General features: G+C 35.6%; 1 protein-coding gene across 3 annotated transcripts in view; it reads left to right on the top strand.

Moving 5' to 3' along the window:
• Positions 1 to 25,070, top strand: part of LOC140148343 (copine-8-like) — a 42,469-nt gene extending 17,399 nt beyond the window's left edge. The window contains exons 8-18 of one of the 3 annotated variants that reach the window (XM_072170265.1): positions 2,473 to 2,576; positions 3,645 to 3,791; positions 7,684 to 7,753; positions 9,717 to 9,879; positions 11,179 to 11,360; positions 12,088 to 12,215; positions 13,560 to 13,662; positions 14,651 to 14,708; positions 15,234 to 15,307; positions 18,496 to 18,721; positions 23,908 to 24,021. In XM_072170265.1, coding sequence (XP_072026366.1) covers positions 2,473 to 2,576; positions 3,645 to 3,791; positions 7,684 to 7,753; positions 9,717 to 9,879; positions 11,179 to 11,360; positions 12,088 to 12,215; positions 13,560 to 13,662; positions 14,651 to 14,708; positions 15,234 to 15,307; positions 18,496 to 18,696 — 1,230 coding nt within the window. In that variant the 3' untranslated portion in view covers positions 18,697 to 18,721; positions 23,908 to 24,021. Of the gene's footprint in view, positions 1 to 2,472; positions 2,577 to 3,644; positions 3,792 to 7,683; positions 7,754 to 9,716; positions 9,880 to 11,178; positions 11,361 to 12,087; positions 12,216 to 13,559; positions 13,663 to 14,650; positions 14,709 to 15,233; positions 15,308 to 18,495; positions 18,722 to 23,907 lie in introns of all 3 variants that reach the window. The other 2 variants (XM_072170264.1, XM_072170263.1) reach the window with 2 other exon arrangements.
• Positions 25,071 to 25,464: the final 394 nt, after the last annotated feature.

Here is a 25,464-nt window from a genome sequence, read left to right as displayed (position 1 = left end):
TAGCTGCGAGATCTGGATCTCCCGGGCTGGATCTGGATCATTTATACTTCAATTAAGCAGTGAATTCTGCATCACACTAGAGTTGGAGATAGTCTAGGCCTACCACACAATCGCTACCTGAAGTCGCTAATAGAGAATGAAAGATTAGACTATTCGTTTATTTTTTGTTTTCAATTTTCGAATATTTTTTGTCAATACGTTCCATAAAATAACTCTATAGGCCTAGGCCTATTCTGTAAAGTATACCGTATCGTATATCGCCAGATCGGAAAATTGACAGTGTCGAGTCCCTCCTCGCCTGGTTACGATTGTAGCGTTGAGGAGTAATTAAGCAGAAGAAGCAGAAGATACCGCCCAACCTTAACCAATTAGTAAATCAGTAGTAAATATGGCGTCGCGCATTTTTGTCTTTCGAGCTGTGAGTGCACTGATTTTAAGTGTTTTTCACCGTGATTTAAACATGGATTTTCTCAAATGGAAGGAATAATCGTAGGCAACAGGTAAGTGACGAAATATAAAGAAGTAAGGGTGTTCCATCAGTTTAATATCGAGTTGTTACCATTGTGAACATAGCCACACACATATAAATCGCGTTTCATAAGCTTTTCTATTTTCTCAGAAAACTGAGCACAAATTCACCCTAATACTGAAAACCAAGGAATTGACTGTTCTTTAATTTCAACCTTATGAAATCTGAAACAAATGTGCTGCCTTGCGAACACAAATTTTGCATATCATTGTCAACTGGAAGGGGAAAATAAGTTTAATTTCATTGATAACATGAAATTGATGCATAATTTTTCTTTTCAAAGCTGTGCATAATTAATGCATTTCCAAAAAAAAAATATTTTGGTACTTTTAGAGTCTACCATAAGTGATAATATGTGTGTGTAAATGGATTAACGGTATCAGTTCTGAAATAGTTAAAATGGTCAAAATTGTGACAAGGTCCTCATGTACCTCTCTTTGGCTTGTACCATTAAAAGCATGTAAGCTACATTATTATCAATGCCACCAATAGAACGAGAAGATTTGCCCTTCATTTTGCATACCACTTTGACCAATTTTTTTTTTTTCTCATTTCTTCGCAAAATGCAAAAAAATGTGATGGGTGTAGTACCCCCTTAAATTGACCTATACACAAAAGGAATTAATTTGCGCATTGTTATTTTTGCGGTAGCAGCTTGGAGTGCGAACAGCGCGAAAATAAATGTAGCGTGAAAATTTCCACTTTTACAGTACATGTATAATACTATTCAGGCAAAATGCCTTTATTCAGAAATAAATAAACTGAGCTCAAAAAGAAACTTATAATTTTTCAGAAGGTCATATCTTAAAATCCTATCCATCAAAATGAACCAAAATTAAAGAAGGGATTACTTTAATGCTCTATTCTAAACACAAGTTCGTAACCAAGAAGTTGTCCAACTGACACAACAGCAAAATGCATTGACATGGAACAGCTTCTTGGACCAAATTCACAGCCCAATAATTGGCACCCAGCACAAATATTCAGTGAGAATGTGTCAATCCTCACACATGTGATAGTTTTCAAAGAGTGAGTGGAATATTGTGGAACAGGGCTGCTTTCTGCTTTTCATGCACTTTCTTCAAAAAACAGGTCTTGTTCCACGCTATTCCACTGAAACACACAGATTTCTTGTGCTGAGTGCCTATTACTGGGCTGTGAATGTGGTCCAGGACAGGATTTTAATATATGACATTGTGAAAAATTATAAGTTTCTTTTTGAGCTCAGTTTATGATCGCACAATATCACACATACTTAGGCCTAAATGTTATGAAATTTACATCTATAAAAGAAAAGTAAAACCAAAAAAACACACCCAGAATTCATCCAAGAAACTGTGTGTGGATTAGCAAAAATATTGCTGATCAAACCCTTCAATATGGAATTCCTGCCACAAGGGGAACAGAATTAGACATGGATGCCCTCCGTATCTGAATTTGCTAATGTACATTTTACCAACACATATAGCATCATTAATATATTTAGAACATGTACTGCAGTGGCGGTGGCGCGGGGAAAATGCCTGTCCCAGTCTGAACTCTTGCCCCCCCCCAATTCCCCCCAGTAAAAACCCAAAATTACGAAAATTACCACTTATTGCAACAATTTTGAGCATTTTGCCTCCCACCCAAATTCTCTTTTCCCCAATGCTCCCTGAAAAATTCCTAGTGCCGCCACTGTGTTTATGTCATTTTATGATGGTTAAAAATAACATTTTCAAACACTCAAGTGCTTTTCTAGTTTAAGTGTAAATCCTGCTAGCAAATTTCCAAATAGGCATCATCTGTATACAATGAAAAAAGAAGTGCTCTGGATGATCAACAACATTACAAGAATTGCACAAATTTGTATAGTTCTTCATGCCCATTTTACATAATAAAATGTCACACATTTTGCTTTTTGTTGTAATAGATTCTCATCTTATGTGTTTCTGATCCTATAGGACTTAGCCACCATGCATTTCAGAGGCCACAAATTGGACAAGAAAGACTTCCTGGGCAAATCTGATCCATTCTTGGTGTTTTACAGATGTAATGAAGATGCATCGTAAGTAGGGGTTATACCCTTTGTGTAAAACTGCATGGAATTTGATGTATAGATTACAATGGGGGAACCACGCTCTTTTGTTAATCGGTTTACAAAGGCTACACCGTAAGTAAAGAATTAAGACAATTAGTTTGTCAATTAAGCAGTCCAGTGCTGGTTAGTCTTGTGTTTCAGAAGGTGTATGTATACTTACATGTATAATATCCATAGGGACCAGTATGGGCTGAAGCCACCGTTGTCGCACTTGGAATGCTTCCACCTCAGTATGGTTCTTTGGGGTCTGTGTCAAAGACTAGTGTTCATTGGTCAAATATTATGTGTTTTAATGATCACATTATGTTTCTTGATAATGCTACATTTTGTAGAGAACATTTAGGTCCGTATGCACAAAAGAGTTAGACCGGGTCTAAAGTTAGACCTGGTCTAAGTGGAATTTAGTTTCATCAGGAATGGTCCTTTACCCTTATTTCCTTCCTAGAGTAGCTAGCAAATTTTAAAGATTTAAATGCTAAGTTCAAAAATAATACAAAATAACTTGAGAAAATGTAAAGGAAAGTGTCCTTTCTCCTGGTACTAAATTCCACTTAGACCGGGTCTAACTTTAGACCTGGTCTAACTCTTTTGTGCATACGGCCCCTACAATCAAGAACATTAATGTTGGCACACTCTGGCATACTAAATGTAAGTCACCACCCCTCTTCCTCAGCTCAATATTGATGAAAAGCACCTTTTCCATTGGACTCTCCTGCAGTGTCCCCCAATATTGATTGAATGTGAACAGGGGAGGAAAGGGGAAATGGGAAGGTATGTACTTCTCATACCTTCATAGTTATACTAATTTCACTGATGAACTAAATGCATCTGAGCAGTAATAAAGAGTTCCAACATATTGTCCAGGTGTGCCAACTATTTTTTTTCCTTGATTGTAAATTGTTTTCATGGTTTTTGTTTAGGAAAGCTTCTTTTATAAAGCTAATACCCAGAGATTGTAAAAGAATGACTGGTGAGCTCATGAGTCATATACCAACATTTGTTACTGATATCATAATTGTTTTCTACCTGATTCAGGTTCACAATATGCCACAAATCTGAGGTGATCAAGAACACCTTGGATCCTCAATGGCGACCGTTTGCTGTAATGGTAAGGGCACTGTGCAATGGGGACTATGACAGGACGATCAAGGTAGAATGTTACGATTGGGATAGCGACGGAAGGTATGTGATAATGGCGCGGAGAAAGGTAAACGTAGACTAGCTGGAATGAACACTGTAGGTTTTACTTGCAAGTTTGATAAGTATGATACCTGTGACTGGATTTGAGATATGTGTTGACTGCCATCTTGAAAAAATATGTTTGTTTTTATAATCTATTTGTGACAGGTGCATCATTTGTAGGCAATTTATGCAATTACCTACTTCCTGTTCAATACTAAAAACCAGCCCTCGAATTAACCCACGGCACCCATGGCATTTTGCCGTGGGTGCCCATCCCCACGGCCGTAATGCCCTCAAAATATGTCCTTTACCCAAGGCAGTCACTTGCCGTGCCCTCTAATGAAGTTGCTGTCGGTGCCCCAGCCCTGCCCCTTCATTATAAAATCATCTATCAGACTGTTTGTGTGTGTTTTTTTCACTTTTGAGAAATTGCCTTGGTGCCTTTCTCAAATTTTCAACAGTTGCCATGATGCCCTCTTGAAATATTACAAACTGCCATGCTGCCTTGCCTTTTCAGTGAAAATCCAAGGCAATGATCAACTTGCCCTAAAAAGGTTGCCGTGCCCTTCAGATCCTTAATTCGAGGGCTGCTAAAAACCCATTTGAACCAACCTGAATAAGGGTTAATGATTGCAATATGGTTAACAAGTGATTATTGGTGTGAAACAATTCATTTTCTTGATAGCTTCATAAGCATTATAAGCTTTAATTTTGACCTTGGAAGTGAATTTAAAAAAAATCATATAAAGAATTGGCCAGAATCAAACACCCGAAAACATGCTTTACTGTTGCATGTATAAACATTATTTTGATCTGCATATCAGTCACACCTCATCTCACATAGGTTGTTGTGGCCCATTCTCACACACACAAAACCAAGAACATATTAGCCAAGCTCAAGTTGAGCTAAAGCTTTTGTTGTAGACCCAGAAAGACATTATAGCTATTATTCACATTATTGTCTATAGGCATATTAGTCACACTTCAACTCACATATGATAATAGGCTGTAAGGTCAATTTGTGGTCCATTCCCACAAAGCCAGGAACAAGTTGAGCTAAAGCTTTCATCACAGACCATGAAAGACACTATAACTATTTACATTATTCTCTATAGGCGTATTTAATAGTCACACTTCATCTCACATAACGGCTGTAATTAAGGTCGATTTGTGGCTCTTTCTCACAAAGCCATGAATGAGTTGAGCTAAAAGCCTTCAAAGACCCAGGAAACACACTACTGCTGTTATTCACATTTAATGATCTGTATTAGTCACACCTCATATCATATAGGCTGTTTATAAGCTGAGTTATGGCACATTCCCACTAAATCAGGAACATGTCATCCCAGCTCACGTTGAGCTTAAGATTTCATCACAGACCCAGGACACACAATATTGCTGTTATACGCATTATTAGGATCTGTATTATTCATGCCTCATCTCGGGCTAGTTGATGGATAAATAACACATTGCCATGAAACCAGGAACCCCGCCAGGAACATGTCGGCTAGCTCAGTCAAGTTGTTGTAAAAGCTTACACAAGCAAGAAGGGATGAACAAAGTGATTTTAATGTTTGTTGACTTGAAATTTAAGGAAATGTTTGCTTTACATTGAAATCTTATGTTAAAAAAAGCAGCAAAACTAGAAAAAAAATTATAATTGATGTTTTTAAAAACTGACATGGACTGGACACAGCAAAGATTATCAATGTTTGAAGAAAGCCCATTATCTTACTTTGTCTTTTTGTACAGATGTGTTCTTTGCTCTCTTTATGAAAATGGATGTAAACTATGTACTGTTTAAATTTATAATCACAATTTTTATTATCAAATGAAAAATAAATACAATTTGACTTGTTGCTGGTTTTGTGGGTATGGGATACATGCATTCATTCCAACAGCAGTCAACTGAAATACACAGCTTCCTTTTGTCATCTGATCTGCATAAAATTGGCTCCATTCAAAAAACCTTTCTTACTTTGGAAAAAAGTCACATTTTTTCTGCTAACGATTTGGCTTAAAAACACCCAAAATATTAGGATTTTGTGTGCTTAATTTGCTCCTTAAATGGAAATCAGATTACTTAAAAACACCCAAATATTAGGATCTTGGGTGCTTAATTTGCTCCTGAAATGGAAATCAGGCTACTTAAAAACACCCAAATATTAGGATCTTGGGTGCTTAATTTGCTCCTGAAATGGAATCAGGCTGCTTAAAAACACCCAAATAATAAGGTCATGTGTGATTTGCCCCTTAAATGGAAATTAGGCTGCTTAAAAAGTCCCAAATATTAGGATCATGGGTGCTTGACCTCTAAATGCAAATCAGGCAGCTCAAAAACTCCAAAATATTAGGATCTTCTGTGTTTTCCTCCTTATTGGAAATCAGGCTGTTTACAAACACCCACAAATTAGGATCTTGGGTGCTTTGCTCCTAAAATGAAAATTAAGCTACTTAAAACACTCAAATATTAGGATCTTGGGTGCTTGGCCTCCTTAAATGGAAATCATGCTGCTTAAAAACACTCAAATATTCTGCTGGTGTTCAAATCATATGACATTGTTAAATCATAGCATCTCTGTTAAAACATAAAGATGTAAACTGCTAAGTTCTGTATATTTAACAAGCAAGTTAATGATAATCTCAACTGTAAATAATAAGCAATGATAAAACATGTAGATAGCTTCGGTCAATTCAGGATCTAATGAAACTAGTATTAACTAGTATTTATTTATGCCAGGAATTGCAGGAAATATAATGCAATTTTAAAGTGATTTTATAATTAAAAAAACACTTTAGTTTCCAGTCCCATGCATGCATAATTATGTTAATATTTTCCCCTTAACTTTTAATTGTATAGCCTGATCAAAGTTCCAATTTTATAATTTGATATGACTGTATTTGCTTTTGCACGATAACTGAGTCTGGTTTTGATTTTTTTTCATTTTCATATTATAATGCCAGTGTTTAGCTTAATTGATAGAGCGCATGGATTTGATTGCAAAAACGTTTTATAGACAATTTCCTTTTTTTTTAATTTGCCAAATTACTAATTTGTAGAATAATATTTGAAATGGTTTTGAATATGATATGATGTAATTGCATGGATTTGCATTGAACATAAAGCACTTTGTTTATTTGTTGTAGAGTATATTATGTATACTTCCTGAAATGAATGAAATTAATTCTGTGGTTCTCTAAAACAAATTTTAATCAATCAATCAATCAATCAATAGAAATTTAGGTTGTATTCTCTTAGTCATAAATATTTACTGAATAATGTATGTCTCTATGGAATTTGTTGAATTTAATTCATCATAAATATTTATTCCTTTTTCAGAATTTCCTGAAATGAATGAAATTAATTCTGTGGTTCTATAAAACAAATTTTAATAAATAAATAAAATATTTAGGTTATATTCTCTTAGTCATAAATATTTACTAAATGATGTATGGCAATGGAATTTGTTGACTTTAATTCATCATGAATATTTATTTCTTTTTCAGAATTATTCTTAATTGTTCTATTGAATATATTGTTATTTCTTATATATCATGAAAATATCATTTTTCTGAGTTTGGTTGTCAAACTTTTAACATAAATGTCCTATATCATGCAACTAATCATATTTACTGTTTTTGAAAACAAACTTGTATTTTAAACAAATTGAATCTGATTAATTTGAGGAAAATTATCATCTTTCGTTAAATTTTGACGCTTATTTGATGTATTTTCATCTTGTGTGAATTTCTTTACCTTTCTCAAGAATTGTGATTTCATTCTCATTATTTCTCTCCTTATCAATCTGTTGATGTGACCGTGGTCTCTCGCCCCTATTTAATTCATGTTATTATCTGTGGGCTTTTTGTTGCTTGCCCCCATTTGCTTTAGTAGCCATGATTTGATCGGCGAGTTCACAACCAACATGAGGCAGTTTGCAGAGGGCAAAGGCTCATTTGAGGTACGTATCTTATCGATAGTTTGTGAAAAAGATTTAATATATTCCTAGACCAAAAGAGTGGTCAACATGTTGGGAATGGACTGGTCACTAATGATCTTTTAACAAACTCTATAGCACAGAGCTGCCAACTGTCCCTCATTTTGAGGGACTGTCCCTCATTTGGGGTTTACCAAAGTGAAAAAGAGGGACAGTCCTGTTTTCTGAAAATTTCAGTGATGGCAAATTTAAATGTAAGAACAGCAGAAAATGATGCAAATTTTGCTTTAAAATTTTACTATAGCATTCTCTTTAGTCTATTGTGATAAATTCAGACCTGCAAAACCTTCTCTGAATTATAAAAGTATTGCACACCTCAAGTCTTTGAATTTATCGGTACCAGGTTTGTGTGCATATGCAAGTTTTTGGTCTCAATGTCCCTCTTTCTGACTTCGGTAGGTTGGCAGGTCTGTATAGTATAGTGAGCATTTTATGAGCAGCTATAGCACAAAACAGGACAATTTCAGCCTACCTTATTTTTATTAATTTTACTAATCTTTACAGCTGTTTTTAAAAGTAACAACATTTTGCTATATTTTAGGTTTGACAAATTGTATGTAGTGCTACATAATTTATACAGCTTTTTTTTTAACCATTGGGAAAAATCAGTAAAACTAAAAACTAATTTTACAGCTTTGTATAAATTATACATCAAGCTGTTTATGTTACAACATTTTGCTATGTTAGGTTTGTAAAATTGTATGGATGCTACATGATTTAAACTGCCATTTTTTAACCATTGACACAAAAATGAGTCAAAAAACAAAAAACTGCAATTGGATTTGCAGTCATTCTTTTCTTGTCAATTTTGTGCTTGATAAAGAATTAATAAGTGATTTGTCTAATTATTGCTAGGAAAGAAGGACCAGTTAACCAACCCAAATGTAACAGTTAATATAGACAACATATGAATGAAATCCTGTTGCTAAATGGTGGTGAAACTAGATGTATAGATTTCACTGCTGTGGCTTACGGATAGGACATCTGAATTAAACAGGAGGTTATGGGTTTGAGTCCCATGTCAGCACATTACCTTATAGTGTTTTTTCAGTTGGGTTGTACATGAGCCAGAGTTTTGTTTATAAACTGGCCTCAAAAAGAAACTTTTCATTTTTAAGGTCATATCTTAAAATCCTGTCTATAAAAATGAACAAAAATTACACACAGGATTACTTCAATACTCTACTCTAAACCCCGGCTCTAAACACATGTCAGTAACCAAGCAGTTGTCAACTGACACAACAGCAAAATGCACTGACATGGAACACCTTCCTGGACCACATTTCCACCAGATAATGTGAGTTCTTTGTGCCAAAATTCTAAGATTCAACATTGATTTAGGGGACAAGAAGCATTGTAACCCCATGGGCACTTCTGCTTTTCTTACAGTACCTCTGATTGGTTAATTACATGATATAATCATTTGAGTAACCAATCAAATTAGAGCTTTTTAAGCTTATTCCCTTTCAGTCTTACTGATCATACTGGTATTCCAACAAGTTAGACTAAAGGATTTTAGTAGTTTTGTTTTTAAACTGTTAAGTGTTTGCTACATTAGAGGGTCAGAATATATGTTATGGAAAACATTGCCTACTGCAGAAATTGAAATGTTTTTTTGCACTTCCAAGCTTGCCTAAATTGTCAAAATGTTATTTTGAATGTAATTCTATAAAAGAAATGCAGAAAACATGAAATTATTGCAATGAAAAGCAAAAAAACTTATTGCACATTATCACATTTACAGTAAGTGGTAAGGTAAATTAATTAAAAGAAACCCACAGCCAAATTTACAGGCCGCGACAAATTTATTTTTTTAATTGCCCGATCGGGCAGCCATAACAGTAAAATAGCTTGCCCGAAAAATCACATGAAATGTAATCACAATAATTAAAAAAATTTTGTTATATTTTGTGCAATGTTATTCCAGTTAATAAACCCAAAGAAGAAGGCCAAGAAGAAGGGCTATAGGAACTCTGGGACCATAGAGTTAACCCACTGTATCATAGAGAAGCAACACAGTTTCTTGGATTATATCAAGGGTGGGATGCAGATCAACTTCACAGTAGCTATTGATTTCACTGCCTCAAATGGTAAGATAATTATCCATTACGTTTTGTTACCTGGAGAGATTTGATCATGTCTCACCTCCTTTTTCAACCAAATCGACGGTAATAACTCTTGTAGTGAGGGATCAACATTGAACCACAAATTGCCTCAGGCAAAACCCCGGGGGGCCACTCAAATATGACAGTGTACGCATGCGTGACCAAAGTTTTTTCAAACACCCCCTAAACGAGTTTTACCCTACCAGCAAATTTAGCCCCTTAATAAGGTAATTTAGTGTAGAATTTACCCCCTAATGAGTTTTTGGCTGGTGAAAATGCAACAAATGTACCCCTTTTGGACTCATAATTTACCAAAAATTTGAAAAGGTACCCTAAACAAGTTGCCAGTTTCAGAAAACAACCCTTATTCTTGAAAATCAGTTTTTTAGACCCTAAACGCGTCACACGCGTAACTTGCCTTGCCTAAAAAAACACCCCCTTTTACTTTTTTTTTTTTTTTTTCATGCGCACAGACCATTTATGTGAGTGATCCCCCCGGGGGCAAAACTCACTTCCTGGGAACTAAATACCACACAAGGTCATTTTTATGTAACTCATTGACCCATTTGTACTGCCTCTAGATATAATGACATCCTTGTGATCTGGTCAACTTGACAGATATGAACCTCGGGAGGGATTTCAATTCTTGATCAATTCTCTCCAGGTAGTGAAACGTAATGAAAATATTGTACATTTCTTTTGTGTATAGTAAGCCAAGCAACTACACATATGAGAGTTAAGTAATGTGTTATTAAGAAACAATATGTTTTCTTTGATCATACCAAGATAGAGATATATGGACTTCGCTGCCTCTAATGGTAAGACATTTAAATATTAAAAATTTACTTTGCTTATGGTAAAAGCCAACAACTACAGCAACCATATAGAGTTTCTAACTTTCAACATGGCAAGCAGAGAAATCTCCACATCCCTGAACAGCATAATGTATTACCATGATTACTGTCACCCATTCAATGGGCTGTTCCATTTAAAATCCACACTATCCCTGTGGAAGATTTAGTGGAAGTCTTCCACAGAGGGAGTATGAGTTTCAAATAGAATAGACAGTTGGGTAACTTCCATTTGAAACACTTACTCCTGCTGTGGAAGATACATGTATAGATAAAGCCAATACAGGGGGAGTATGGGTTTCAACATGATTTACCTAGACTAATTACATTTGAAAAACATACTCCCCCTGTGGAAGATATTTCCAAAATCTTCCATAGGGGTAGTGTGGATTTCAACTGAAATAGCCTAATCTGTTTCTCTTTCATTATTCAGGCAACCCAACACACACCAATTCTTTGCATTACATCAACCCATACCAGCCCAATCATTATGCTCAAGCCATCACAGCAGTGGGCGAGGTGATTCAAGACTACGATACCGACAAACTCTTCCCTGTACTGGGGTTTGGTGCCAAGATACCACCTAATGGGCAGGTGTCCCATGAATTTGCTGTGGTAAGTTTGGGAGGTTAAAAGTATCAGCCAGCAGCTGCTGATCTATACCTGCTGTGTGTAATGATAGACTGGAAGTAATACATAAAAAGTCCTGTTCTATAACTTTAGTGTACTATGTTATGAAAGATGCTTGGTATTGCATGCAGGGATATTCTTACCAAAATAGCCTGACAGCAAATGACTTCATATTTTTACTGTTGGGTTGGTAAACATGAAAAAACCCGTGCAGTCCCACTGGCCATTAACAATATCTTCTTGGCCTATGCAATTATATCACGGGAGCATGTGTGGCCGAGTGGATAAGGCACCCGACTCATAATCCATAGGTTGCGAGTTCGAGCCCCGTTCTCGCCAACGTGTTGTGCCCTTGGGCAAGGCACTTTATCCTCATTGCCTACTGGGGAATGGGGTTGGGTTGGATTGGATGTTTGTATAGTTGTTTGTTTCAATGTTGCAATATTGGCGCTGATTAAGATGCTGCCTGCAAATTGCATCTGTTTAGGTGTGTTTAATGTACAATTCTAGCAATTTGACCTGCGGGTCACCATTAGAGTTTGAAATAAAACCTTTTTTTTTTTATATCACTCTAGTAACATTGGGGAGCTGATAGTTCCTGCCAACCTTGATACTTGTATTGTTCACATAGCCCTACTGGCAGTGGATAGTTCCAAAACAATGTTGTAGTATATCTTTGATTGTGTGTAGTTATTGGTTTTTCTTTCTGCAGAATTTCAACCAACAAAACCCCTTCTGTATGGGTATCCAAGGCATAATGGGTGCCTACCAGAACTGTATACGATCGGTGCAACTCTATGGTCCCACCAACTTTGCTCCTGTTATTAACCATGTGGCCAAGTAAGTTGAATTTTTTTTTATAGAATGTGTATGAAAATAATTTTTTAAAAGAGGAAGTCATGCCAGAGCAGTTCTTCTGGGGTAAACCGGGGGTAAACCTACAGCAGCTGAAGGGAGTATCCCATTATGCTTTGCAGTACCATTAGATAACTGAATGTGCCATAGAAAATGTACACAAAATTCCTCACTTCAACTTTCAATTACTGGCTTAAATCAGGGAAGCTTAGACTTTTGTTTGAAAAAATATGACCCCTAAAGTATTGTGAAACTATCCATAGCTCTCAATATCTAAGCGGCTCTTGTTTATATTTTTGTATACATTTGCTATGGAGCAAGCAGATAGACTGCAATGCATGATGGGATACTCCTTTCAGCTGCTGTGGGGTAAACCAAACCAAATGTTATCTCTGAATTTGACAGGTGCTAATTATTGGTGCAATAACATTAAAACATCAATTAGCACCTGTCAAATTCCATAGATAATCTTGTCACTGATTAATTTAACAACCAGGCAACAGTCACGCTGATCAACAGTCTTAACAACAAGATGGTTGAAATATTGGTTACTGGTGCGTAGATGGGGTGGAAACCTCACCTCTTCTACACGATCAATATTGCATACCCGGACCATGGAAGTATTAAAAAATTTACTTTAATACAATAGCAAAGTGATATCCTGCATACTTTCGAAATGATTCAGGATTTTGTCAACAAAAAAGTAGAGAACATTTGCATCTATATGAGCACATGTCCTTTGTACAATGTGCATTATAGGAAAAAACAAGGATTGTCCAAATTCATGGAAATTTGAGAAGACCAAGACATTCATATGACAAAATCTACAGCACACACTCAGATTTTGTAATGAAAAATGACAACAATATTTTGTTATTGTTGACCTCAAATATCTTCTTCTGGACATCGAAGTGGTCACTATAGTTTTCTGCGGCTTGGTTCTAAAGCTGGCTGATTTGGCACTGTTTACAGCATAAACATGGAAGTGGGGTTCTGAATGGGTAATTGAATAACATCATCATCACATCGACATCTCATTCGCCGATCAAGCTGTGTAGTAGTATAAAACAAAAGAACTTTAACACTTTCTTTACCTTCTTCTATCTCAAAATCAATATTACAACATCCGACTCATTTCCCTTGATCGTATCACATATATGGAAGAGTTATGATGGGGTTGCACCTTATGATATGGGTTAGCACTTAGGACACGTCATACATGTTTGCGACTTCTCAATGTTGAGACAAGTATGCATTTATTGCCTATATACATGTATATTTTGATTCTGACTATTATCAAAATCACTTTTATTCAATGTGTGTCAACAGATTTGCCCAAGCCTATCCCGATGGTTCCAACTACTTCATTCTCCTCATCATTACCGACGGTGTCATCTCAGACATGGAAATGACCAAAGATGCCATTATTAGAGTAAGTGGTACCCACTTTTAAAACGACTCTTTTCAGAGCCACCATTTCCTAAGTAGATATGGGTAGACAATCTACTTGTGTATATATAATTAGGTAAGGGTCAGATCTGACCCACTCAGACCAAAGTCAGAAAATTTGTTATTTCCATTAATTGATCAGGGATGACTTCAAAACTCAACCGATAGTTGCCCGCCAGTTCTGTTCGGCTGGAGTCAGAAACAATAGAACAGGGTTCAACTGCTGGCCAACTGACAGTCGACTTTTGAAGCCACCCCTAAGCTTACTGATGTTGAAATCCTCAGGTCCCTGGCACATTTAGTTGTAAAAGTTTTGAACTTTTTATTTGTCCATTTTGTTATGTTTACTTGCTCCTTATCTTTGCCTTTTTAATCTCAGTTTCATTGTTACCAACTTTGGTCTGATTGGATCAGATCATGCCACAAATTGGGCTATTCCAGTTGAAATCCACACTACCCCTGTGGAAGATTTTGGAAATATCTTCTACAGGGGGAGTATGTTTTTCAAATGGAATTAGTCAGGGTTAATCATTTTGAAACCCATACTCCCTTTGTATTATTGCTTTTCCTATATCTTCCGCAACTGGAGTGAGTATTTCATATGGAATTTGCCCAATTTGTCTATTCTAATCAAAACTCATACTCCCTCTGTGGAAGACTTCAGCTAAACATTCCACAAGGGTTGTGTGGATTTTAAATGGGATAGCCCATTATCATGTTGTTGTTGATGTTGATGTTGTTGTTGTTGTTGTTGATGTTGTTGTTGTTGTTGTTGTTGTTGTTGTTGTTGTTGTTGTTGTTGTTGTTGTTGTTGTTGTTGTTGTTGTTGTTGTTGTTGTTGTTGTTGTTGTTGTTGTTGTTGTTGTTGTAGTAGTAGGATTCACATGCATCACATGAACATATGAAAAAAAGATTTATTATGTAATTTTTCTTTACATTATTTAGCATATATTTTTCTTTTCTGATTTCAGGCTAGTTCCTTACCAATGTCAATTATCATTGTTGGTGTAGGACCAGCTGAGTTTGATGGTAAGATCTTTTGTTTTAATTTGTTTTTGAAGTAAACCACATTAGACAGTACAAAATAATGAAAATGTTCAACTTCTCATCAAGGATGGGGTTGTTCATGGATATGCGTTTGTTTGTTTTTCTGTTTGAGTGTAGTGTGTGTGCTGGGGGTGTAGGGGTGGGAGTGTGCTTGTAAAAATGTATGGGTGTATGCGGACTATATACTTTCCTGGACTTTGTACTTGAAAACACACTATCCCTATTATGATTTGTGTGTGGTGGGGTGCTTCTATGGGTGCGCAATAATTAGTATTATCTTGTGCAAGGTTCCTTTGAGCATTGACCATCGTGTATATGCAAGTGACGTAAAGCGTGTGTATGGGACTTTGTGCAAAATAATATTTACACTTAATTTGTAAAAGGAATTCTGCAAAACATTATACTTTCCAGGACTCATCTATCCTTATTTAATGATGATGCTGGTGAAATTTGAAATATTACCCTTTTTGGAGGCTATAAAAATAAAATTAATATAATTTATTTCAGCTATGGAAGAATTAGACGCAGACAAGAATGCGTTGTCGTACCGAGGAAAGGTGGCTGAAAGAGACATAGTACAGGTAAGATGAATGACGTCCAAATTTCTTTGCTATTCTAGGGTATACTGGACTATAATACGTATAGCTTTCTCGAGTCAGAAAATTGTTAGATTTTTGCAGGAATCTGTTATGCTAGTTGAATTCCTTGCATCCTTTCTGAACATGTATGCTTTATATACTTCTCATCATTACATTTAGAGATACAATAATAATATCTAAATTACTGACTTGAAAAAGGTATACAGACTATAGTCAGCATTTCATCCATTATCTTTCTAATCCTACATGTCTGCATGATGGCACATGAGAAAGAAGAATCTTGGTCAGCGAACAAGTTCCCACAATAGGAATTGTTTTATTTCGTGTGGAAGTAACTTAATTTTTGACCAAGATTCTGCTCTCTGCGATGGTACCTCCCATGACCCTCCCACTCAGAAAATTACAATTACAATGCTTGCATATTTCAAACGATCCATGAAGTTTGTATAACGCCTAAAACCAGGAAAACTTGTACTAATATGCTGGAGATACATATAATATATTTAGGGTTTATAGTAAATGGGTGAAAGCTGGGACAGATTAAGTTTAATGTAATTTAATATAATTCAAATTAGAGAGGGCGGCCTATCTGCTGTGTCATAGCATGACATCAGTCAATATGAGACATTAAATATTAAATGCGAGGATCCAGAGGATACATGCCTGAGAAAATATATAATAATTGAATATAATTCAATTTTAATTTACCTCATTTCACATCATTCTGCACTGCGGGTTTTGATTTTATGCCACAACATTTCATGTCATTCATGGGGTACTTCATGTTATGAAATCAAATTCAATAGGTCGTCTACCGTGAAATATTTGAGTATAATTATTTAAAATGAAAAGCTACTGAAATAAGATTGAAACACAAAGTGCATCATACAAAGTGTCCATGTGCATTAGCATATTTAGAACAAACAAATATCAAGTATTATGTGGTAAGTAGCCAATGTAAACCAATACAAACACATGCTAGATAAAACAAAAACGAACAACACTGTTTAAATAATTGTCTTGCCATACCAAGCAATCACTACCAGTATCGCATATTTTATGACTTATTTTACTTGCTCCATCAGAAAAGTGTCTAGGCAAGGTATTTTTTGTTACTCTGTAATTTTTTGCCATGACTGAATTGTTGACAGTATTGACCCAATTGCTACCAGCGTTTGACCATTGTTGACCGTCCACCAGCCATATCTCTTCCGACTACTCTTCTGAATCATATACGATAGGACACATGTGGTGTATATGTGTGTATGTTTTGTTCAGAAGTGTGGTCTGATTTACGATGATGGTGTATAATGTTTATGGCCTATGTTACTTCAGTGTATTCTTACGGCTCATCAGAGCATTACAGATTAAATTTCAGACAAAACTTTTTTAAAGCGTACTTAGTTCTTGTGATTTTTATTGGCAATATCTTTATAAACATGCCTGCTAATTTATTTAAAAAAAACAACAAGTAAACACAAAAATGTTGGTTAGATGTAAGAGCTAGGTTAGATTTTGTACACATTTGTTTAAAATGGGCTTTAGTACCCATTTACTATAATTATGTTGTGATGCATCATTTTTCATACCGCTTTTGAGGCCTGGGCAAGGTTGTGCTAATTAATGATTCAGGGTATCTTTGGTAAAAGTACCACAAGCTTTGTGTGGCTTGAACTGTGCTTTAATTTGAGGGTTTCTTCTGTGGTGGTGAGAAGCTTTATGTTATTATTTTTCTACTACATTGGCAGACAGCTATACTCTATTGTCTTTGTCTTGATTTATATCTGCCTGAATAACCTGTCACTATAGCAACTTCTCAAACTAAGCTGCTTTGTCCGAAAAGTATTAATAGTTTCTTAGCATTTATACATGAACATCACGATAGCTATATGTCTGCTATTGACAATTCAGATAAAGAAATAAATAACACATACATTTGCCTCTTGAAAACCGGTGTGTGTTTGTGAATGTATCTGTTTTGTGTTTGTGAGAATTCAGAATTTCTCTCTCTTTCTCTATCTCTTAATGTTTTTTAGTTATTTATTAACTCTATTGTAGTTTTATGAGGATTACCAACCCTTCGAGTATTTTCTTGAATATTCTTTTGCTGTGGTCAACCCTTGTTTTCAATTTTGTGTGTTGTATTTGGTTTTTGTTAATTAAGTACTACTTTTTATATAAATGTGTTAATTCTGGTATTTGTAAAATCTATAAATATCCTTATATTTTTAGAGGTATTACTTTGTACATTAGTGTTAAAAGGGACATTTCGTGATCCACAGCCTCATCCCCCAGTTTCTCAAAAAAAAAAAGTTGAGATTTTTATACCACTGGCAGCATAATGTTTATGTACAAAAAATTTCTTGCAGATTAATTCATTTTAATAGCAAAAATATGGTCAAATTTAAATTACGTTCTGGTATATACCAGAACATAATTCAACACAGTGGCAAATGGAGCAGTATAATACACATAATCATGCATAACTTGCAAACGCAAAATCGGAATCAACTGAAATTTTGGGAATAATTTTTTTGTGTGTGGATAGATATCTGCTGAAAAATGTCGTAAAAAGAGGATGCTAGGATCACGAAATACTACTTTAACTTTTTGCAAGGGTCACTTTATTATAGAGTGGTACTATTTTTTCATTGAAATCCATACACCTCATATGAAGACATGATCTTAATCTTCCACACAGGGGTTTTGATTTCAAATGGGGGTTACCTGAATGGGTGATTCGCCCAAAGGGGTGACTCCATTTGGAATCTACACCCCTGTGTGGCAGATTAAGGTCATATGTCTTCCGCAGGGGTGTATGGAATTCAATTGGAATAGCCCGTTGAATGAGAATAAGCAAATAAAATCAACCCTTTTGAAATTTATTTAAAACATTTTTTTCATTTAGTTGATAATCATAAGTCGCCGTTTTCAGCAAAACTGCTTTCTATAATTTGTCTCTTGCTTCTTACATCTGTCAAATTACCCCCAAGCAAAATGGTATTCATCAGTTTAAGTAAGGATAAATAATCAAAGCTGTTGTGCTAGATGTGAAAGATGAAAAGAAAGAAGATAAATTATAAATCTAAAGCCCATATCAAAAATGTTGCATCATGATGACCCTCTCACTCAGTAACCCATGTTTCCTCCTGCTTGCTCTCTCTTTCTAGTTTGTACCGTTCAGAGATTACATAGGCCGTCATAACCAAAATGCCCATCTCAGTCAAGATCGTCCCAGCCCACGATGTACTGGAAGAAGTCCCCAACAGATTGTACACTTCATGAAGAGGAGGGGCTTAAAGCCTAAAGAGGCTCCGCCGCCTAATTTTCAACAAGATGGTGTTGCGCAGCCTTCTGCTCCGTCGTTTTAACAGCGACAGAGCTAAAATAATACAGGTTTTTTTTTGGTATATCTTTTCACTGCGGTCTATAGTCTTTTCCATGAATAACAAAAGATGGTAGCATCTCCTATTTAACAGCACTTTTATGGGCTGAACCCATTTTAATCATTAACATTTCATTATGATAGTAATTATCTTTCACGCCTACCTGCTTCATTGCACAGTTTACCCTAACATAATGCTTAACATGATATTTAATTAAACTAATGCTTTAAGTAACTTAAAATCAATCACTTTGTATTTTAGCATGTTTAATTACATATTTATAAGCTTTTGTAGAAAAATTAGAGATATGCTGTTTTATATTTCCTACCATTATCAAACCTTAACCTTTGGGCCAAGATTAACTAAACACTATTATACTCATCAACTTAATCCATTCGCTTGCATTTGCAAAGAATGAAAGAGAGTGAGATATGTAAAGCAATGCAGAACACTCATTTTCTGAAGTGGTTATAATTGCACTCTATCAAACCTGAAACTTTTGATCGGAGGAGTGAGGACTATACCGTGTTCAACTTACTTAGTGCCAAGGACCACTTCAGGCACTTATTAAGGGAGGGGTGCTTATTAGGTTGAAAACAGTACTCAGTTGCTTTTTTTATCCATTCTCTTGCATTTGCAAAAAATGTTTGATTTCTCAATTTTCCAATTGCATCTTAATTTCACCATATAGTCAGATATTCATAATTTACAATATTAATCTTATGAATGTGCTTTGGAGGTTTATTTAAAGAAAATCTAATGCTTCAGTTTGTATGTAGATAATCTCACTTGCGATGCAGTCGGATACCATGCCCTAACCCTGATAATCCTAACCCCTAACCCTAATGATCATAACCATGACCCTATCCCTAATCCTAATCCTACCATGCTAAACAACCCTAATCCTATTATGAACTTGGCACAATTGGCAACATTTAGTATCTGTACCGTCTTGCTTCTATTCAAAATGAAACTCATGTTGCTGCCCCTCAAAGGTTTTTTTTTTTTTTTGTGCCTTATGTTTTTTTGTGCAAATTTTAGTACAAAGAAATTATTTCCCAGATTGCATTGAGAAAATTTGAAAAAAGCATCATGTTTTCTGCTCATTTGCGACCCCTCCCATGCGCACCACCTTTTCATTAATTTAACCCCATGGGCATTGCTGCCTTTCTTACAGTGCCCCTGGTTGGTTAATTACATGATGTACTCATCTGAGTAACCAATCAAAATAGAGCTTTTAGATCCCTTAGCAATTTTAAGCTTATCACATTCAGCTCTACTGACTGTTCTTATCATGTCTCTGATTGGCTCAATACATGATATAGCTGTCTCTGTAACCAATCAACATAGCTCTTGGAGGCTGATAATTCATCCGATAGCATTCGCAGGGTTAAGAACCACCTAGGGTATATGGGGGCAGGCATGTGCCAAAGGAGTGCATGATGAAAAAGTACTATAATATGAGTCAATTACAAAGAATAATATCATGAATTGAGCTAAACACCCTTCAACAACATTGGAAAAACATAGTTAATTTGAATGGCAATAGACCACAGTGAAAAGACACGTACAAGACCACATTTTTGTTTGTTGATTTTTGCAGCTTCAGTAGTTAGCAATCATTGCAATACATTATTTTCCATATTTTGGGTTTTGTTCCAGTCACTTTTTAGTTTGTTGGCTAGGTGGGCAATATGTACTTTGTTGTGCTGTGTTTTTTCTCTCTTTGCGGTGGAAGTTAACCACTTCTTTTCATTGTTATTCATTATTTCCTTAGTAGTACACACATTCATTTAGATATTTGTTATTTTTAGTTCCACTTGTCATAATTGTATTTCTGGTTCTACTTTATTTGGGTTTAGTGGTGTAATTTTGTGAATGTTTTGTCATCAATGTTTGATCCAAATTTTTGAATCATTGGTTGGCTTGATTTTCTAACACCAGGTAATATACCTAATGAATATTAATTCATCAATCTGTAGCTATATCAATTATCCTGATTTTGGTGTATTCATGCAAGTATACACAAAATTAGCCTATTGTCAAGACTTCATTGAGGTATTAGACAGCTTTATTCTGTAAGCTGTATAGCTCGTCTTGATACTAGGCTAACTCTGAGTATGATTACCTGTTTTTACTGCTTTCTCATTTGCTCAATTTTCTCGAAGTTGCTACTATTGTACCACCATCTACCACAACACTGTTTTTTTTTTTTTTTTTAGTTTAACCATCTACTTTTGAAAGTAAATTGTTTAAATATATATTTTGATAGCTACATTAATTATGTCCAGCTTGTAAATGCTTTTAAGCTTTTTATTTTAAGAATTGAAAAATGTTGAGCATTGTTGTCATATTTTTAAAAACCATGTAGTGCAATGTGAAAATTGTGGTGTATTCTGTCTGAACATTTTATATTTTACTTCACTTTAATAATCATTTGCTAACCACATTCCCTGCTTTTATACATGAGCACAGAAACAGGCAGACAAACAGACATATAAATAAACAAACAAACAAAGAACAAACAGACAGACAAACGCATCTTGACTGCATGTGGCTGTTTTGACTTGTGTTAATTTTGAGGTCTGTGTAAAGATGCATACATATTTGATTGTATGTGAAAGTCTTTCTTGTTGGAATTATTGCATTCAAGTAGATAGAGTTAGGGTCAGGATGTATATAGAGCGGAGATATAGCCCTAATCCAGGGCCCATATGGTGGTACTAATCATACTTAGTTCACATGCAGTAATAGATAGTGTACTGTAAAACAAACATGTGCAGCATGAAACTTTTGCAAATTGGAACAAATGAAAGGAAGAAGTGGCCTTATTTTTTAAGATATAAATTCAGGTGTGCTGTATGTTTGTTTGTTATTTGTTTGTTTGTCTACTTGTCAAAATGTTGTTGAGTGATGCAACAGATTTGTCACAACTTTTCATTACCACAACATATTGGCATCTCTCAATCCAGATGGACACATTATCATTTATCTTTCACATATGTGACGTGTCATGTCAAAAGCAGACACTTTTGGGCAGGATTGTAAATGGAGAAATAGCCAAAAATCTGCCCGGGGGGTAATTTTTTCACAATTTGTGTTTGTTGCGAATTTGTGATGTTATCAATGTTAAAAATATTGTCTGATAGTATCAGACCGGAATATAACTGCCATCTTGTATTTTTTGAGCCATTTTTCAAGGTAATTCCTACTCTCAACATTGTCAATAATATTTTTAAAGGCCGATATCTCAATTTTCAATCTTATAGTACCATATCTTACGAACTCAATATCTTCGCTTAGGAATGTCCGATTTCATAGGGGAAAACGGCATTGTGGAGCAAAATATCTCTATATTTAAGATATGTAAAAACCTCAAAATTGATAATCTGCCCAAAATGTCTGCTTTTGACATCACACGTCACATATCCTATCCCCTTATTACCAACTTAAGGTGGGTGACCTGATTGACAGCCTCATCCCCCATTTTATAAGAAAGTTTGGCTGGTAGAAAAAAATCACAATGTATTAAAATCAGACCACCCTCCTTAAACCCAGTTTAATGTATATGGAGCATGGCTATCTAACTTACTTGGGGCGTGTGACATGATCTGAAACCATCAGTTTAAAACCGAATGGTAGAAATTATAGTGGGGTAAAATGGTGGAAAACAGGACAATTGTTTACTAACATAGCCATATCTTTGAAACTGTTTATGCAAGAAGCATTGAATTTTCCATGTAAGAGCAATTTTAGGACATGCTTTATTCAAAGTTAACCAGCATTATAGACATGGTAGAGGGGCTAGATTAAAGCCAAGAATTTTCTGCTTTACAAATGCTAAATTCCGCTTTTCTCCGCTTTGTAATTTTAGCACATTTCTGACATAATAAAATTTCACAAGAATCTTGTGACGATCATTGCGATTTGCAAAGTTGGGATGGGTAATTGGGTATCATGGCTGCAATAGGGCGTTGTACGGTAAATCTATGACGGATTTTATTTTATTTTGATGAATTTTGAAGACCCATTTCATTTAGTATTTTATTTATTTCTTTTCAATTGTATTTTTTTCCTTTTTCCAGGTCATTTTTGCTTATTTTTTTATTTTTTTCTCAGAAATGCGTTTTCCGCTTTATCTCCGAATTCATGATTTTATGGAATTTCCTAACGCTGGAAAATTCTTGGCTTTAGGCTAGATCAAGTCACACACCTCAAGTGTAACATTTGTACTAGCAGAACAGGGAATGTTACAACATTGTCTGTATTAGACTAATAATTTGAATCAATATTACTATATAAGCTGTAGCTAGGATCTATTTCCCCAGTCAGTCTGATATATGTTGTAATTTAGGGAACAAACCAGTAGATCCCCCCTTCGCTCCCCATCTATAATGAGACCCGACGTAGATCAAATTATAACATTGATGTTTTTCAGAGCATTATATGAGAAACATTTTTAACCCACTTTCTCCCTTACTGATGTAGTTTTGTTCATAAAACTTCAATGATCATTTTGATTTGTCTCCTGCAGTTACAGCTTGTGTATCGTAAAATCACAGTATTTGTGCTGCATGGAACTTCTGCAATTTAAAAAAAAAGTTGTTTTGTTGCATGAAATGTTATTTGAATTTAAAAGTTTCTGTAATTGCCGATATTGGAAAGCAAAATATTTGCATGCACAAAATTGTTCATTAAATGTGTACAAATTTAACAAAATTTGTTTCACATGATGGCATGCTTAATGTCTCATTTCAAATGTATGCATTGATCAGCTAATAAAAGTTCTTTGCCAAGACCAAAGGAAAAACTTACATTTTTCTGCTGACAGTTTCACCAGAAACCTTCTGGCTTTCTCAAAGCGATTGATGTTGTTATTGATCCATCTGCTTGGAGCGGGTATCCCGGCCGGATGGTATTGACTCCTGTCTCCAACGTTGTTGGTCTTGAGCATATGCGAAGATCAAAGATGTGGCTTAGAATGAATGTTCCCTCATTCCTTTGGTCTTGGCAAAGAATTTTATTAGCTGTTTAATCAACAGACCTCATCTGTATGCATTGATATTTCAAAAGACTGTTAAATAGTGCCAAATTGACAGCTTATATATGTAATAGAACCTTGAAATTTGGATCAAGTTTGAACATAGGAAAAAAAATCTTAATCAAGATATTTTGTTTTTTCTGCATTTTGTATAGTTTGTGCCATTCAGGGAATACATAGGAGGAGTTGCATCAGGAAATACACAGCTAAGCCAAGCAAGGCTGGCCAAGGATGTCCTGGCAGAGGTCCCAGAGCAGATTCTTGCATTCATGAAGAAACGAGGACTTGTACCCAGAGATCAGGCGCCACCGCATCAAGCCATTGCCCCACCTACAGCACCACCTACTGAACTACCCACTGCACCCCCAGCGCAGTAGGGACTCAGTCGACACTAAAGGAACGCATTCGCAGTAAGGCGTATATCGTCATAAAGGAACTCATTCGCAAGGGATTTGGTTATCATTTATTTATTGGGTGAAGTAGAGGTATATTAGACTTTGTGCAACATCGAAAGAGGCAAAATTATTATATGGTGTTTATTATTATAAATGGGTACATCAATAGCGCCCAAATCTATGCTCACATAATATCACAAAAGGTTGTGATAGGCTCACAAAGAGCGAACTTGGTATAAGTGCTGTACGTGTGTATGCTCATTTCCCAAAAATGTCATTATGGGCATTGGGCAATATGCATGGAAGGCAGAGCCAAGTATGACACATACGGAGCCAGGGGTAATTCTTGTAACATCTTGATACTGAGCACAATAATGAATCTTTCCTTCAGTCATTCAAAATATTGAAGACAGTCACTGTACTTGTTTAAAGGTGATATACATTTATAGAATGTGAAATATTCTGTGCAGTGTGCCTGCCATTTGAGCATACAATGGATTGTCCCCATACGGGTAACAGTTAAAAGATGCATTGATCCTTGCTTGGTTTGGGCCATGTTTTTTTTTTTTTACTTGTAAGGGACTTTATGTCACCAATAGTCCATGCAATGGGGAAATGACACTGAAATCAGCTTCATCTGTGATCGTCCATTTTTAACAAGTAGGCCTATGTTGTGGGCCCATCTTTAGTTTCAATTAGTATATTTTTTTGTTATATGTATAAATCATCTTTTAGCCAATTAAATGTTCTGATATCCAAGATGATGACTAGCTCTATTTACTAATCAGGACTCAAATTAATGTTGACATGTCTTGTGGTTTTTGAAATTGGCTTGAACATGCAAAATCCCAAAGGATTTCTCCAGTAATTTTGGGCTTTGGTAAGAGAGCACTAACCCCAATGCTCCAGAGGTAGGTTGGTTCTCGGGGTACTCAAGTTTGGTTTTGGTAGGGACGTGCATTGAGATTTTGGAAGTAGACCCATAAATATACCAATTTTTCAAGAAATTGGGACCCATTGATATACCAAAAGTCAAAATTTTCGGCCGAATTTACCCAAAATTGTCTTAGTTTTTACAAATTTCCCCAAAATTTTGGGGAAATTTTGAAAATTTTGGCTAGATTAAGGAAAAATTGGGCTGTTTTCCGAGAAAATTTTGAAAAAAGGACCCATTCATATACCAAAATACGCTTTGAAAAAGGGGTCATTGATATACCAGAAGGCTGAAAATGCTACCCATATTTGCGGCACGTCCCCGTATGGTCATTTGTACTGAGTACCCCCCCCCCGGGGTTGGTTGCACTCAGTGCTGGGATA

This window comes from Amphiura filiformis, chromosome 3 (genome assembly GCF_039555335.1).
Source record: "Amphiura filiformis chromosome 3, Afil_fr2py, whole genome shotgun sequence".
In the NCBI taxonomy this organism is placed as follows: domain Eukaryota; kingdom Metazoa; phylum Echinodermata; class Ophiuroidea; order Amphilepidida; family Amphiuridae; genus Amphiura; species Amphiura filiformis.
The sequence above is the reverse complement of the archived record's forward strand: the minus strand, read 5'-3'. Positions and strand labels throughout refer to the sequence as shown.